Source organism: Thunnus thynnus, chromosome 10 (genome assembly GCF_963924715.1).
Source record: "Thunnus thynnus chromosome 10, fThuThy2.1, whole genome shotgun sequence".
NCBI classification, from domain to species: domain Eukaryota; kingdom Metazoa; phylum Chordata; class Actinopteri; order Scombriformes; family Scombridae; genus Thunnus; species Thunnus thynnus.
In genome coordinates this window covers 1,321,339-1,335,168 of record NC_089526.1, presented here as the reverse complement: position 1 = coordinate 1,335,168, position 13,830 = coordinate 1,321,339, and the positions used below count along the sequence as shown (strand labels likewise).

Here is a 13,830-nt window from a genome sequence, read left to right as displayed (position 1 = left end):
AGAGGAGGAGACCTCTGAACGTCTGGATCTAAAGTTATAAGAGAAATAAAGCGAACAAGTGTTAGCAGCAGCTCGGCTAACAGCCCGTACCGGATGTCCGGTGGTCGCCGTACATCGTCGGAGAAACACTGATTTTTTAGGTGAAACAGCTTTATTCAGTGTTTTTACCTGTAATCTCCGGGTCCGTTTGTTCTGGAGAGGAGGAGACCTCTGCGGGTAAAAACATCCTGAATGATGAACACTGGTGTAATCCTATCCCGGTGAAGCTGGTTATTTAACAAGGAAGACAACAACTCCCATGATCCCTTGCTACTTCACACCGTCATTACACTCCGTCTGTTGTTATTGTTTTGATTGAGACGCCTAGCGGCTGAAATTACATATTGTGCGTTTAAGTTAAAGTAAACAGTAAAGTTTTCTTTGATCGCTGACGTCAACATGGCGGCTGGTTAGTTGCTGTTCGTTCATGCTGAAACGTTCTTAAAAGCTTTTAAATGTTGTCTTGTTCTAGAGGTTGTCGAGACGTAACTTCAGTAGATGAGGAAAGTTTAAAAAGACACTGATCCATCCTGTGAACGTTGTGTTTCCTGTGCAGACTTCCTGTCCCGCCTCCACCATGAGTGACATCTACGAGTCGGCGGCAAACTCTCTGGGTTTGTTCAGCAGTCCCTGTCTGACCAAAGTGGAGCTGCGGCTCACCTGTAAAGGAATCTCTGACCGCGATGCTCTGTCCAAACCGGACCCCTGCATCGTCCTCAAGATGCAGTCCCACGGACAGTGGATGGAGGTAGGTCGCCATGGCAACCATGCTGTCTTTTTTAAAATGGTTTCTAATGATGTTGACGCTCTCAAACACTGTCTGGTTGAATTCTTTGGATTTATTGCTTTGGTTTATGGTTTATTAGATTATTAGATTATTGCATTTTGTATTTAACTATATTTTACACATTTACGTTGGTCATGTCTGGTGTAATTTGCCTCCCATGGAGAGTCTCTCTTTGAATTTCTTTTCCTCAATGTTTCTACCAGTTTTCCTCGTCATAATAGAGCCTGATTCTTTATAATTAGATCTCAGGACGCTGAACTGTGCTGGTTGGGTCGTGTAGCTCATATAGTGAGTCTTGCTGATGTGGCAAATTCTCATTGAGAAATAAGAGCTGGAAGGTCGTGTTGGAGTTCAAGTACAGCAACACTGGACAGAAGCAGTGGAAATAATGAAGAATCTGTTAGAAATTAAATTTATATTACAATAAATGGTTTTTCCAAATTACATTGTGTTAACAAACATCATCTATGGCTGGATCATGTTCACAGTTTTTCTACTGAATGAAGCTACATGTGTGTATCTCCCTGCAGTCAGAGGTCAGAGGTCAGAGGTCAGAGGTCCTGTGTGTTCAGAGGTTTAGACAACAAAAGCACTTTGGTTAAAGGATGGTTCATCGTTTATTAAGTGTGTTAAACCAGCAGTCAGGTGTCTGTAATCATTCCTCCTGTTCATACTGGATATTAAAGATCCTTCAAATGTGCTTTCAATGGAAGTGATGGAGGATAAAATCCACAGTGTGTCCACACAGTCATTTAAAAGTCTGTGTGAAGCTTCTATTCAGCTTCATCAGTCTGAGTTAGTCATATCAAGTGGATATCTGACACATTTACAGTCTTTTTAGCATCAAATTCCCTCTTTGTGTTTCCTCGGACAGTGTTTCCCTGTTGAGCTGCAGGTGGAAGTATAGTAACAAAAAGAGGAACTTTGGCACTAAAAAGACTGTAACGTTGAAAGATATCTACTTGATTTGACTCATTTGGACGCTGAAGCTTCATATTAGCTTCAGACTGTGGATTTTGTCCTCCATCACTTCCATTGTAAGGTCATTATGAAGGGATCTTCTAATGGTCAGTATGAACAGGAGGAATGATTACAGCAAGAAACAGGTTTAATGTTCATTTGGGCTCCTGACTGTTGGTTTAAGACATACTAGTAAAATGGTGAACCTCTGTCCAACTCGTGTCCTCAGAGGAGTGTCGTTTGTCCTTCAGCTGTCGGCAAGTCTGATGAGTCATTGCAGACACTAAGTTGTTCTGCTTGTGGTCTTCATGGTGTTTGAGCTGCTGGTTGAAGGTCCTCCTGGGTTTCTCAGATACTCCAGTCATGTATGGAATGATGATGTACACACAGCGGACCGTCACACCAAAGTGAACAAACAACACAGTGAAACTAATAGAGACGCTGAGGGGAGATCCCACCAGCTGCTATCAGAATGAGCTGGAGAAGGACTCTACTGAGCACGCTCGGTAGAAGGACTCTACTGAGCATGCTCGGTAGAAGAATACTGAGCACGCTCGGTAGAAGAATACTGAGCACGCTCGGTAGAAGGACTCTACTGAGCATGCTCGGTAGAAGAATACTGAGCACGCTCTGAGTGTGAGAAGCCTGCAGAAACATGATTTTTCTGAGCAACTTTCAGTGAATCAGGGACCATCTTTGAATGTGGTTTCCAGTTCTCCTTAATACATCCATGGTTCCAACCTGAGGCTCCAGACCCCCACAAGGGTCACAAGATAGAAGATGAGAGGACATGAGATGATTAAGCAGGAAGGAAAGCAGAAATGCATGTTTATTTATTCAAACCTTCCTCTGATTTTTTTTGTTAATTACTAGATAATTTATCTCTCTGAGCCTCTAAACATTCACAAAAAAGGAAGTTGGACAAAAACTCCAGTCCTCGCTGACACTGAGCTCAAAGGTTAAATCTTCAATCAATCAATCAAAATCTATTTATATAGCACAATTTATACAATTTAAATTTTAATAAATTTTATTTTGATCATTTAAATATATACACACACACACACACACACACACACACACACATACATAAGAAGAAATAAAACAAAATAATCAATAAAATGAACAATGAACATATACAACAGACTCTCAATAAGCAACATAAATAAACATTTGATGCAGGTGGAGTCCTGCCTCTACTCTGTACTAATCAATCAACCTCTGTGTTCATCAGCTTCACACACAATCAAACACAAATCTAGACCATCGTCTCCATCAGCGAGGTTTCCTTCTGCTTCCTCATTTCTGAACCTGAACAGAAATATTTTTACTGTTTGATTTCTTCATCAGAGTCTCACAAACTGAAACACGACGTTGTCTTAAGTTAGAACCTCCTCTCTTGTCTCAGAACATCTTCAGTTTGATGGCAGGAAGTAAATTATTTTCTTGTACATTGTTTGTGTCTTAAATTCAACCAGATCCATGAACTTCAAAGCATGTGGCTGTAAAATCAGCTTGTTAGTGTGTTGACGTTGTTTACTATCCTCACGGCTCTTTTTTGATAGTCTGCATAATGAGTGTAACATGCTTTTATAGGTGTTGTTCACACCTCCACACAGTCATTCATATACGGTAATACAAGCAAACAATACAGAGTGAACATTGCTTTATGATCCACAGTGTGTGTTGTTTTTATCTATCAGGTTTATCACACCCAGAGATGTGTTTTCATATATTCTTCCTATATGAACGTCGTCTATCATCACTTCAACTCGTGTGCTTCTTCTTATGATTTCCACACAACATACATTTTATGTTTAATGATCATTTGTTAAACCACATTTTTAATTTACTCATTTATATCATGTCAACCTCCAAAAGCTGCTGCAAATTGTCTCCAGAACAATATTGATGTCGTCCACAAATAAAACAAATTATTCTTTATACCTTATATGCCATTTATATGCAAAATAAACAACGTAGGGCCTAAAACGGAGCCCTGCGGGACTCCACAAATAACATCTAAACATGTTGATTTGTATCTGCACAAAATGTTTCCTGTTTCCTTTATAGCTTTTCAACCGATTCAGCTCCTCTGATTACATATTGTTCCATTTTATTGATTGATATATTGTGATCAATGGTATTAAATGCTTTTTAAAATCTATAAATACTCCACCACATATTATTATCTATACAACTGGTTATTTCTTCCATTAACTCCATTAATGCTGCAGGTCAACTGCTTCTCAGTGAAACTGTCCAACCTTCCAGTAAAGAGTTTTTTCCAGTATCTGAGAGAACTGGGAGAGTAAAGACACAGTCCTGTAACTGGTAAAACTTTATATAATTATATTTATACTTTCTGTCTCACTTACAGAAGACTTGTTGAAGGCAGTAAATCATCATTCGTATTGTTTATAGTCTTGTCGTTGTCAATAACATATTCAGGGTAACTTGTGTTTGTTGATCCATTTCTAATAATGATATTTATTATTTATATCACTAGATATGCTCTGATATTGTTTTTGTTATAATATTCCTTCGTGCATATCCTCATGATATTAGTCAGCTTATTTTGTATCTTTTATATTTATTTTCTGCCTCTATGTTTCTATGTTTTATGAATTCTCTGTGTAGGGTATTCTTTGTTTGTTTGTTTGTTTTGTTTTGTTTGTTTGTCTCCTGTATTTAATTTGATTGTCATCCTTTTCCTTCCCATAATCACAGCAGTAGTTCAAAGTGCTTCATAAAAAAAACAAAAACTAAATTAATTCACTAATAAATTACAGGAATAAACTGTGAATCAAGAGGGAAAACAGTTAAAAAGCAGTTAAAAAGAAAACAAAAAACTAATGTGTTAATTAACAGCTACACTAAAAAGAAACCAGGTCTCTGTGGAGGCTCCTGTTTGATGTCTGCTGGCTCTTCTACAGTTTAGAGGCACAGATGGTAAAAAGCAGCAGAGTTCTGAATCAGTATCAACCTATTAACTGATGCAATAATCCATCTACTTGTTATAAATAAAAAATAACATTTCTGTAACTCTGATGGACCAACTGATGAGACATTGTTCAATGAGATTGCAAAGTTGCAGAACACATATTATTATTATTATATTTCCATCATATACTGTAAAAAACATGGACGAAGTCACCGTGACGTCACCCGTTGGTTTGTGAACTGCCGTTTTGAAGCCTCGAGTGTAGCTGTTTGACCGTCGCCATCTTGGATTCGGCCGTCGCCATGTTTGATTTTTGGAGCCAGAAGTGACCATATTTGGACGAGAGGGTGGAGCTGACCATAGCGCTAGCTGCTAGCTTGGTTAGCATGATGCATTTACAATCTATGGTTATCAGTGATCATGCTAATGCTAATGCTAATTTTTGCTAGTGAAAAACAGGCCTAAAACCGTTAAAACAAAATGTACTCACTGGAAAAACTGATCATCCGACTCATCGATTGGTCTTTTATTACAACCAAACACTGAACAAGACTTTTTTAGGCGGCAACAATGTTCAATTAACTTTAATGAACTGAAAACACTGTGAAATAGCAGCAGCTACGCCCATACGCAACGGTTACGTTACGTAAGCAACGTTGTCGCCACGGTAGCGCCTTGTCAATCACAATGTAGCCACGCCTTAAAGCATACGCTGCTTTATCGTCATATTTAAATTAAATGGGGCCATAATTTACAAAACAAACATCATGCTGTATTGAAGAAGATGTGAAACTAGTGATTGAGACCATAAACTCATCAGGAAACAGTTTACTGAGGTAATAAATCAAGAGAGAAGTAGATTCATTTTCTCACAGACTTCCATACAATCAGACTTCTTTTTGCAGCCAGTGGAGTCGCCCCCTGCTGGCCGTTAGAGAGAATGCAGGTTTACGGCTCTTCCACATTGGCTTCATTGTTCAGCCCCGGAGGTTGCCGCTTGATTTCCGTTGGATGGACTGGTGCAGCCAAACCTCAGATTTCTTTTAGTGTCTTCTTCTCTTTTTTAAGACTGAGACCATCATCACTGCATGAACGTGACTTGAGGACTCTGAGGTACGATGTGCTGCTCTGCAGATGAACCCCGGTGAACGTTTGACAGACAGCAGTTAGAGATAAACTGTTTACTTCGCCGACAGTGATAATAAAACACAGCAGAGCCTCAGTCTCCTTCTCTTCTCTCTTCTCTGTTCAGCCATCTGGAGCTGAACTGTTCTGTTTGGAAGCTGCTCAGGTTCATTATTGATGCGACAGATGATGAAGGAGAAAAGTGACGATGATTCTCTGCTGATCTGAAGCCCAGAGGAGGAAACGAGTCCAAACACAGAGAGAGAGTAAACACACTGAGTATGATGAGCTTCTGGCTTCCTTCATATCTGATCTGAAGATTTGACTCACTTTACCTGCACATGTCAAACACCTCTAATGACGTCTTTGATTGGTTAAAGACTGATGTTAGCAGCTAAACTTCAGGCTTCGCCTTTAGTGAAAGCAGAATGTTTGCAGCCTCGTGAGCCAGATGGATTTATTTATTTATTTATTTATTTATTTATTGAGTTTATTTATAGGGGACAGTTCACATTAATGAACAACATCAGTGTAAATGTGCTTTGATCAACAGCTGATACGCAGCCGTAGTCCTGAACCGGCGAATCTGCTGCTTCTTAACTGCTGCAGTCTGAAGTTCAGACAAATTAGAAAAAAATTGATCTTTTAATGCTTTGATCAATCTGTGGGTCAAACTACTTTATCAATGTCAAACATCCACAACCTCCAGCTTCACTGTTCATCTGATCTGATCTGCAGCCGACACATTTAGAACATTTTTCATTTTATCAGAATCTGAATCAGCTTTATTGGCCAAATATGTTTATGTAAATATATAAATATATGTTTATGTATGCGAGGAATCTGACTCTGGTTTACACACACAACAATCTTCAGAGAGATACACAGCAACACGCCAGACAGAGATAATTAAACATCATATTATCTACAAGCAAATGGATGAAAAAATAGTTACATAACTATAGAAACAACAAGTGGAAACATCGTACAGGTGAAACTGTTTGTGTGTAACTAAACATCATGAACAGACACCACTAATAACATTAAATAACATAAAATTATAAAAAAGAATAAATAAATCAAGCCTGTCCATCTTTACACTGCAGGATGAAACACCAACATGAATATTTCATTCATCAATACAATCAAACGTTGTGTGACTTTTAGAACAAAAACTACATTTCCCATAATGCTATGCGTATAAGAGAGCGGACAGCGCAGCAGTTTAATTCTACAGTAATAACAGCAAAATCATAATGTCTTATGTTATAATTCATTCATTAACTTCTTACTTTGGCACTTTGAGTGAAACAAAACTCAATAATATATCTGGTTTATTTTAGTATTCTACCGATTATTCCATCGTCCATTAGTCCATTGACTTGCAGCTTTCTATTTTCTTTTTAAGTTTTGCAAAATATAAAAAAAAATCACTTTAACAAACAAGTTTTCAGCTCAAGGAGACAAATATTAATTGATTTGTTTTGCAGCTACATGATGTTAATGTGTGAGTTCAGAGTTGCGTCATGAGTTTGGCTGCAGGTTTTCTTCAGTGTGGTTGTTCTACAGACTCAGGTTGTATCTGGAATATGTTTTTCATCTGGTTGTTTGTAGCTCGCAGGTTTCACAGCTGGAGACTTTTCTCACATCTTTTTTTCTTTTTCTCCCGTCAACTCGTCTCATCTCACCTGCTGCAGGATTCTCCTCCTCGTCATGACATCATCTCTTTCTTTGTGTAAATTAGGAGATGATTAGATCATTTTTCTTCTTTCTTAAAACGCTGCATGCTCAGTGGATTAACCGAGTAAACAGATGATATGTGTGCTAATAGTCATCCAGCAAACACGACCTCTGATGTTGTGATTAAAGAACGAAGACGCCACAATTAAAACCTTATCAGCCTCCTCGTTAGCAGCTGTGAGATATTGTCACATCAAAGACATTTTCCTTTCCTGCTGCTTTCATCTGATGCCTCTGTGTTCAACTGATTTTTTTTTAATTTGTGAATTCTCAACAACTCTGCAGCTCTTTTAGCTCCTGCTGTCATATGAACCGTCTGGTTTCCAGTTAAAAGGAGACTGAATACTGGACTCATGTTCGTCATGGTGACACTGCAGCAGGATGTTCATGTAGCTGGATGAGGAAGCTCTCGCTAACTTTAGAGGGTGATAATGTTTTTTAATGCTGTGTGTCTTTAAAAAATATGAAATAATATCTCACAGACAAATGTGAGCTGGAGGTCAGAAGGAGCTATGAGTACATTTACTCAAGTACTGTATTTAAGTACAGTTTTGAGGTATTTGTACTTTACTTGAGTATTTCCATGTGATGCTACTTTCTACATTTCAGAGGGAAATATTGTACTTTCTACTCCACTACATTTATTTGACAGCTTTAGTTACTTTTCAGATGAAGATTTGACACAATGGATAATATAACAAGCTTTTAAAATACAACACATTGTTAAAGATGAAACCAGTGGTTTCCAACCTTTTTGGCTTCTGACGTCTTACAAAAAGCAGTGTGTAGTCGGGGTCACATTTCACATGTCTATGAGTTGTTAACAGCTCCACCAAATAGTGATTTTTCCCTCTAAACTTCTCACATGCTTTCATTTCAATAAATGTTCAAATGATCCAATATTTCAGCAAAAATCAAAGATTAGAGAAAAAGTCCAAAAACTGAAAACAGATTTGTGTATCAGAACTTTGTTTTTTCTTCTTTCCTCTCCCATTAATCATCTCACCACCCCTCAGATTTATCTGCTGACCCTTTGGAGGGGCCCCACCCCTAGGTTGGGAACCAGTGGCAACCTGAAAAATGAAGCCAATGTGGAAGAGCCTTAAACCTGCATTCTCTCTAACGGCCAGCAGGGGGCGACTCCACTGGCTGCAAAAAGAAGTCTGATTGTATGGAAGTCTATGAGAAAATGAATCTACTTCTCTCTTGATTTATTACCTCAGTAAACTGTTTCCTGATGAGTTTATGGTCTCAATCACTAGTTTCACGTCTTCTTCAATACAGCATGATGTTTGTTTTGTAAATTATCGTCCCATTTAGAGTAAAATAGACAATAAAGCAGGGTGTGCTTTAGGGCGTGGCTACGTTGTGATTGACAAGGCGCTACCATGGCGACAACGTTGGTTATGTAACGTAACCGTTGCGTATGGGCGTAGCTGCTGCTATTTCACAGTGTTTTCAGTTCACTAAAGTTAATTGAACATTGTTGTCGCCTAAAAAAGTCTTGTTCAGTGTTTGGTTGTAATAAAAGACCAATCGATGAGTCGGATGAGTACATTTTGTTTTAACGGTTTTAGGCCTGTTTTTCGCTAACGAAAATTAGCATTAGCATTAGCATTATCACTGTTAACCATGGCTTGTAAATGCACTGTGCTAACCAAGCTAGCAGCTAGCGCTATGGTCAGCTCCACCCTCTCGTCCAAATATGGTCACTTCTGGCTCCAAAAATGAAACATGGCGACGGCCAAATCCAAGATGGCAACTGTCATATTGCTACACTCGAGGCTTCAAAACGGCAGTTCACAAACCAACGGGTGACGTCACGGTGACTACGTCCATATTTTTTAGTCTATGGTTGGGAACCACTGGACTAAACTAGCTAACTGCTTCACGTTGTCATAAACATAGAAACTAAAGAAGATAATTACTGGTAAGAACATAAACACGTGAAACCTCAGAAACATTGATTGGAGGGAAGTGATTTATGATGATGAAGTGTTTCTGAGTGTTAGAGCTCAATAAAGCAGTAAATGTGTTACTGAGAGCAGGAAGTTTGTGATCAGACTTTACTTTCTGATGTGTTAAGTGTGTGTGAGCTGTCAGTGTGTGTGGTGTGACGGGTCAGACCTGCTTTCTGTTGCCCCACTTTATATTTTTAGTCTTCTGCTCGCTGTAAAAATGCAGATGAAACGTCCATCTCTCTCTCTCTCTCTCTCTCTCTCTCTCTCTCTCTCTCTCTCTCTCTCTCTCTGCAGCTGTCGTCTGTTTCTGTTTTTATTTTCCTCTCGTCCCACTTTATCTTCAACTTTCAGCTTTCTGAACGGTTCAGATCCGTCGTGGTGTCTGATATCATCCTGAGTCTGACGTGGAGAAGTGACGGCAGGTCAAAGAGCAGAATCACATGAGATTATTTTGTCACCAAACAGATTTAAGCAGATTTGAAGAAATTTCTTTTTTGTTCTGTTGTCAGAAACGTTTCAGTCTCGTCAGTGTCAGTCGGTGTTTCTCTGCATTGTGAATTCAAAGCGTTATTGGATCAAACATCGTGGAGTATTGGAAGAGAACTGTCAGAACCTGCTGAGCAGCTGGAGCAACATCAGCATCTAACCTTCATATGGCAAACATACACCAGCCAGATGTTCTGAGTCTGAAACAAATATGCGTAAAAAAAAAAACCCACTATTTGTGCTTTGTTGAATATTAGTATTCGGGCACACCCCTAGTATCTGGATACATTATCTGGATAATATAACCAGTCCTCCAGATGAATCATGTGACTCCAGATCGACACACAGCAGCGTTTTCTAATCTGGCGTCTCTGTCAGCAGTAATCAGCTGGACGACATCATCAGTCTTTGTTCTATAAAACCTTTAAACACGTCTCTGTTAAACTATAACGATGTTTTATGATGTGACAACAGTTACTACGACCGCTAGATGTCAGCTGTCAATCAAACTAACTAGAGGTTGTTTTTGGGCGGCTGACATTACAACATCTGATCGGTGGATCTTTGTATTTACGCCTGGTATTAAGCCTGGCTGGTGCGAACAGACGTCATTCATATCTAACTCACTGTTTGCGAGGGAAGCTCAATGATGCTGCTGCTAGTTTAACTTTAGCGGGCAGGAAGAGGCGGAGCTAGGTGACCTTTCAACTTACTGGGACGCCGTACAGATCATTTACACCTGCTGAGGAAGCAGGTCGGAGGGCAGAAAGATGATGCTTAACAAAGATATGAAGGTAACGAAGGCAAAAATAAACCCTGAGAAACTGAATAAAAACATTTTCAATAGAAGCAAAAAACAAACAAATAAATTGTCTGAGGTGTAACAGCAGCTGTGTGGCTGAGTGAATAAATGATGACGTCATGAATCATGTGACTGAAGAGCTGAAAACATCAGATCTGTGTGGAGCGATGATGAGGAGACTGTAACCTTCCTCACATCAATACATTAAACTAACAGAAACGTCATATTTCCATCATGTTTTCCATCGTTTGAGCTTTGACTGCTGCTCTTTTAATGACATCATCTCGTTGTTTCTTCTTCTTCTGTGACGGTTTAATGGCAGCGACTGTTTATCTGCTGATGACACAACACAACATTCACTCACGTTTTCTTTTGATGATTTTCTGTAAATTTGATTATAATTTCAACTAAATTTGGATGAAACTTGGTTACTGACAGCAGCCGACAGAAATAAGTAAACTTGGAAGAAGAAAAAAGAAAAAAGACAAGAAGAAGAACAACAGACAGAGAGAGAGAGAGAGAAAGAGAGAGAGAGAGAGAGAGAGTTATTTCTGTCTTCATTCAAAGTCTAATTATTGTCAGGAAGTTAAAAAAATATGTCATTTTAACCTCTTCACACCTCAGCTGCAGCTTTTCACACAATCCTCTTCCTCACAGAGACATACAGTGTATATATATATATATATATATATATATATATATATATATATATATATATATATATATATACACACATACATACATACATATGTACATATACATATATATATTTATATATATATATATGTGTGTGTGTGTGTGTGTGTGTGTGTGTGTATATACACACACATACACACACACATATATATATATATATGTGTGTGTGTGTGTGTGTGTGAATGTGCATTTAGCAGTTTGTTTGTGTGTTTGTTGCTTCATTAGAGAAGGTGTGAAACAGACAGGGAGAAAAGGGAGAAAAGGTGTTTCTGAGGTTTGTTTCAGTTGTGGATGAAAAATGTGAGAAACTGAAATCAGAAACAGATCTGAACCGTTTGGTTCTGAAAATGAAAGACACACTCGAGCTGCTGAGATTAAAACTCACCTGCTGGGAGACAATCTTCCTCCTCTTCTTCTTCCTCCTCTTCTTCTTCTTCTTCTTCTTCTTTATCCTGATCAACAGCAGGTGAAATGTGTTCCAGCCAGGTGAAGCAGGTGAAGCAGGTGAAGCAGGTGAAGCAGGTGAAGCAGGTGAAGTGGAGCCTCGGTGTTTTCATCTGTGACCAGCTGAGCTTCCTGTGTTGTGACTGAATATTTGAGGGACTCTGAGCTGTTTGTTCTCTTATTATTATTATTATTATTATTATTATTATTATTATTATGTTGCAGTGACAGCAGCCTCTCATGATTCTGTATAAAACGACTCTTTGAGTCTGACTGTAATGTTTGAACATTGTTGATTGTTTCTCTCGTCGAGTTCATTTGACATTTTCACAACTCGTTACACGACTGATGAGGGAGATGCAGATTAAATTTGACCCGTTTTTATTCAAAAATTCAAAAATGTATTTGCATTTTTCACATTGAATAACATTAATTGAAATCATGGCGCCTGTTTTATGTAACGCAGCTCCATAATGTAGTGTGATTATGAATATTTAGCATTAATCACCCATTTATTGATGACTGATGAGGTGTTTATGAATAAAACAATGATTTATAGTTATAATTATGATGGAAGACTGTGAGGGTCAAAGTGAGTCATTGTGATGAATATGTGGTTTTGATGTGAACAGTCCAGCAACCAATCAGATGGATTCATCTTTTACCTGCTTGTTGTTCTTAATGTCACTGAAAATACTGAAGAGTCAAACTGTTCACAGACGTCCTGGTTCACAGCTGCTGTTTCATAAATTAGTTTTGTCGTTTGGCTGTTTTTTTTTGCACCACAGCTGTTATATGATGTAATAAATATAATCAGATTATCTCCAGAAACACACAATCAGCAGCAGATTCCTCTGCAGAGTCCGAGCTGCTCTGTTTGTGATGAAGTGAAGCGTTAATGATCCTCAGGAGGAAACGCATCACTGCTGCTGCTGATGATGATGATGATGATGATGATGATGCTGATGCTGAGGAGTTAAGGTCAGGGTTTTAGACAGACGAGGAAGAACTAAACGTGAAGAAGAGGTGAACCAGGATGCAGACAGCAGAACAGAACCATAATTAAAAATCAGAAAGCGAAGCAGAAACTTGAGCTTGTTGTTAATAAATGTTCAGTCTGAGGGAAGAAGAAGACAAACTGTCACCACGTCCAGTAGTGACGTGATGCTTGTTGTCATCTTCACACTTGTTTACAATATTAACGAGACGTCAGAAAACTGGACTGTCATATGTGACGAGATAACGATGCTGCCGGAGTGGCTGAAAGATAACAGACAGGAAGAGAGACGTGTGGACGTCGTGGTCATGTGGTTCTTCTTCAGCGTAGATGAAGGATGAAGGAGAGCTGTTCAAAGATGGTTCCTCCTGAAAGTTTTCAGTAGTACATGAAGACATAAAGGTCCTCTGTGTGTCCGCAGGCTTCCACATAGAGCATGCTCAGTAGAGACTTTCTGTTGGCTCCTCGTTCACCTGAACGGAGATAAAATAATTTAACTTTCTAAATGTTAGGACAACGTCTTTGGCCTCCAGCTGCAGAGGTCAGAGGTGAGAGTAACTCCTGCTGCTCCCAGCTGTCAGTTCTGCACAGTGGAAAGAACCGTTTGGTTTATATTTGTTTCTCACTCTGAATCTACATCATCAGCTCTGCTGGACGCTGCTGTGTAGGATGTGTGTGTGTTTGTTTTATTGTGTGTTAAGTTTTTAGCACAAACTGCAAATCAGTTTTCCTTTGGGATGATAATAATAAAGTTAATCTAATCTAAATTGGATCGGTCTTACAGCTGCTCCTTCTCCAGTGATTGTGTGTTTGGGGGAAAATGCTTTGACAGGAAGTGATGAATGCAGT

General features: G+C 38.9%; 1 protein-coding gene across 3 annotated transcripts in view; it reads left to right on the top strand.

The window, feature by feature from the left end:
• Nucleotides 1-13,830, top strand: part of cpne4a (copine IVa) — a 79,648-nt gene that overhangs the window by 17,028 nt on the left and 48,790 nt on the right. For all 3 annotated transcript variants that reach the window (XR_010930279.1, XM_067600308.1, XM_067600309.1), the window contains exon 2: nucleotides 596-787. Coding sequence is in view for 2 of the 3 variants with exons in the window: in XM_067600308.1 (XP_067456409.1) it covers nucleotides 617-787 (171 nt within the window). In the remaining variant the exon portion in view is untranslated. The remainder of the gene's footprint in view (nucleotides 1-595; nucleotides 788-13,830) is intronic.